A 4,262-nucleotide genomic window follows, 5' to 3' on the forward strand; every position below is an offset into this window, starting at 1 on the left:
AATAGTAGGGCTGCAAACGAATCGAACTGAATCGAACTTACTCCTGTTTGAGTTTGGTTTGAATTAATTTCGAATCGAATTTTTTACGAACTCAATTTCGAATCTTTTACGAACTTTTTTAAGACAAGGAAGAGTGATCGTAGTCGCCGAAAGCGAGAGGTGAAAGTCGTCTAGGATTTTAGAACTGAGAGCGAGGATTACGACTTATGATTTATGACTTATGGCTAGGCAGCCTTATGTTTTAACTTTTAAGTCATCAGCGGAAATCAACGGTTCACGTTACTTTGGGATTCGAACTAGAATAGTTCGCGGACCTATTTCGAACGAACTAAGTCTAGTTTGAATTTGGTTTAAATTAATTTTGAACTATTTCGAATTGAATTTTTTACGAACTTTTTCGAATCAAACTCGAATCGAATCACGAACTACAAATTTTTTGTGCAACCCTATCTAATTGTAAGCTATTGAGAGAAATGTTATGGATCAGAGATACAAATCATTGTGGCAACTTTTGTAGTGGAGGTGCTAAAATTGCACAAAAGTTCAACACGTTGTAGAAAAAGGGAACAAAAAGTATTCTGTTTTTGCACTTTGTTTCTTGAGCAAGCAATCACCACATGGTAACCGTGAAGGGAAGGAAATGTTTACTGCCATCATTGATATTTTAGTGTTTTGAGGCACAAACAAATTCCTAAAAGACGTAAGAAAAATTTCATAAAGTGTGGCAGAGATCTACACTATAAAGAGAATATATATTTTTTAAAGCAAGCACTTTGTTTCTTTTCGTGATTTCTTCTTCTTAAATAATCTTTAAGTTTTTTAAAAAAAGTTAAACGATCAAATATAACTACACATAATCAAACATAACTAAACATGACTAACATAACAAGTCACGCCACGGTGGCATGAACTCATACACTTGTATTTATATTTTCTATAAATTAAGTCGTGGGTTTTTTAATGTAAATATACAGGATATATATCCAAAGAGCTTACATGTTTGGAAATTATTCAAAACAAGCCTGGCCTACTTCATTTTCTTATCGAAGGCCCAGCCCATTTTGTGTGAATATTTTAATTTGTGAATCGTCAAGTGTCAGACTCCGGCCCATAATATTATAAGACACGAAATTGGTAACAAATCTAGGGCCCAGTTTCTGTTGTGATCTCTTTTAGAATTTTTCTATTAATTTGTTGGTCCACTTTGGGCAAACAGCATTTTTATAAAAAGACAAGTAAACAACTAAATTAAATAGATTGGATTCCTGTGGCGTCGGTATAGAAATTCAATGTCAAATGTAGAGAATAAATATAATACATTTTTCAAACAAATTAGAGAACTTGGATGAATCTTAGAAAAACTATACGCAATTATTTGACAACAACTGATAGTTGGCAATAAAAAATATATACTAACATTGCAGTTATTTTTTTTTTTTTTTATAGTTTAGATAAAGATGGTTCAAATGATTCAATTTTTTTGTTTGACAATTATTTAAATTTATTATTTTGTTTTCTTCATTATCAAGAGATTGCAAAAATACACTGATGTGGATAAATTATAGACGTTGAATTTTCAACTTATTCATTCATCTTATTAACAGTTTTAAGTTGACATATATATATATATTTTAGATTTTTTGTTATTTAAAAAATTAAAATGTGGAGGCATGATGGATGCACAAAAAAATAATGACATTAATTTCAACCCTCTTAGATATGGTATGCTTTAAATTCGATGCAATCTACTAGTCAAACATGATTGAACTACTTGAAAAATTAACGATTTAATTTCATCGACACTATAATTTATGACAAATATTTTTTATTTGTTAAATTGCTCACAAATTCAATACCCTATGAAAAAGTAGAGAATACACTTATAAATTTAATGTTGACAAACATATTATTAGCGAGTATGGCTAATATAACATCAGTGTCATTTCAGTCTATATAACATCAACTCCAAAATCTATCAAATCGAGTTCAAATGGTGAATCCAAACCGTTCAAACCAATTTACTTTTTGAGTGATGCGTTTACATGCAAACTTTTTATATTTTCAAGTTATTTTAGTATCAAATCAAGCGGAAAAAAATTAAAAAATGAACGTATTAAAATTAACTTAAAAAATCACACATTTGACCACTTGACTTGATACCAAATAAACTCAAAAACTTATAAATTTTACATGTAAACGCACAACTAATGAAGTAGATCGGTTTGGATTCACAATTTGAACTCGATTTGATAGATTTTGAAGTTAGTGTTATATAGACTGAAATGACATGATGTTATATTAGCCATACTCATTATTAGCTATCATGCATCAATTCGTCATACCAGCCCAATAAATTCAGCTACTTGATTTAAATGCAATTTTGCAAGAAGGTCAACTTTGTGCTGCTTACTCTACCGTGAATTGCACGGTCTAAACTAGCCAGGCCTGACACGCCTCAAAAGTCCATTATGGCTTAAACGTCTCAATAAAGAAATCACCAAAATTACACCAAGTCAAATTTTCCATACAACCAGTTTACCTCTTCAAACCTCTCTATATAAGCACAGTCCCACTATTCGCTTTTTACAACACTACTTCATATACAAAACAAGTAAACAACCACACAGACATAAAATTTCATGGCATCTCAAATCATTAAAAACTACCGTGAAGGTGCTGAAATCACCGAAGGAGATGCCGAGTGCAAGAAGAAGTCTATTCAACTGCTTAAAGAGCTCGACCTTCCAAAGGGTATCTTTCCTCTTCAAAACATAGAAGAGTTTGGCTACAACAGAAATGCTGGTTTCATATGGTTTATTCAGAAGAAAAAGATAGAACATACTTTCAAGAAGATCAAGCAGGTGGTTTCGTACGCTGTCGAGGTGACGGCTTTTGTGGAGAAAGGGAAGTTGAAGAAGATAACCGGGGTTAAAACTAAAGAGCTGCTGCTCTGGCTTTCTGTTGTCGAGGTTTACATTCAAGAGGGCTCAAAAGAGAAGATTACATTCAAGACAGGCACTGGGCTTTCTGAGAGTTTCGACGTGTCTGCTTTTGAGATTTAAGTTTTGCTATTGGCTACCTTTTATGAACCTAAAGGAAAAAAAGAAGAAGGAAAATTTATAATATTAATAATAATAACTTCTAGCAATTTGTAACATTTGAAGTTTTATTATGTTAATGAATAAATGCTTCTTGTGTGATAAGATGGAATTTTATGACCTTAACATGCTACTCTGGAAGCGATAATCCGCGTGAACTAAACAAAGACAAAAGGCAAGTAGAACATCTTCATAAACTTAACAAAATAAATATATCCAATGAAGAAGCATTTTCAGAAAAATAATAATTAATTATAGCATATTCACAGGCCCGGCCCTGGGCCCAAATCCAACAGGCCCCGCAAATACAAAAAAACAAGCTAGTATATATATGTTAAATTATTCTGGGCCGAACTTTGTGCAAAGAAAAAGGTCATTTTTGGGCCGAACTTTATGCAATTACAATTTTTCTTTTGTCTTGGTCCAAACAAAAAAGACATTTTTCTATGTGAAACGACAAAATATCGACAATTCCGTCGTTTCTTCCTTTGTAAATTGAGACAGGGTTCGGAGCTTGTCCGAATGGCTTTGGACTGAGCTTCTTGTCCGAATATTTTCAACACCGTACGAAGGATATATGCATACCCCATGCTATTATCATATTGGAGGCAAACTGGGAGTCAAGGACTAGTCTGTCAGTAATAACCTTCAGAAGAATTGAGCTGGAGCAGTCCCTGTTAGAGGTAGTAATTTGAGGCGCGCAGTACAATGGAACCGGTTGCAGTCTCATTAGGTATGGAGATAGGGCTGTAGTTGGTGGTATGAAACCACACAGCTCAAGACCAAGTCTGCATGCTGTCCTCAGTACTGCAAAGACCTTCAATAGTATTGAAGTAATGCAATGGGAAAAGTCAGAGAGTTTGATTCGGACCCTATATATATGCATTTGGCAATGAGCTAGTGCATTGTGTTCATCAGCCTGTTGAGTGTTGAGGCGATCAGGGAGTCAAGGTTACCACCATATTGACCAAGTCCAACCATTGTAATCTCGATCGTAACGCAGTTTGTTACTTTTTAGTTTTTACCATAACAAAAAAACACCATACTAAGAATCTTTTTGGAAGGGATATATTCAAAATCTTGTACAACTTGTACCGATCGACTTCGAGATTACTTGAGTTCAGACAAAAGTGCGCACACGATTTATCATGCAATAGCCTTCCT

General features: G+C 33.7%; 1 protein-coding gene across 1 annotated transcript; it reads left to right on the forward strand.

The window, feature by feature from the left end:
- Window positions 1-2,579: 2,579 nt before the first annotated feature.
- On the forward strand, window positions 2,580-3,203 carry LOC144545069 (uncharacterized protein At5g01610-like). Its single transcript, XM_078293624.1, has one exon. The coding sequence runs from the start codon at window positions 2,640-2,642 to the stop codon at window positions 3,060-3,062; it is 423 nt and encodes a 140-aa protein (XP_078149750.1). The 5' UTR covers window positions 2,580-2,639; the 3' UTR covers window positions 3,063-3,203.
- The last annotated feature ends 1,059 nt before the right edge of the window (window positions 3,204-4,262 follow it).

The sequence above is a fragment of the Carex rostrata genome, chromosome 27, assembly GCF_964058835.1.
Source record: "Carex rostrata chromosome 27, lpCarRost1.2, whole genome shotgun sequence".
Lineage (NCBI taxonomy): Eukaryota > Viridiplantae > Streptophyta > Magnoliopsida > Poales > Cyperaceae > Carex > Carex rostrata.

Excerpts from the sequence above, each read along its gene's own strand:
- LOC144545069 (XM_078293624.1), top strand. The coding sequence starts at position 2,640 with ATGGCATCTCAAATCATTAAAAACTACCGTGAAGGTGCTGAAATCACC.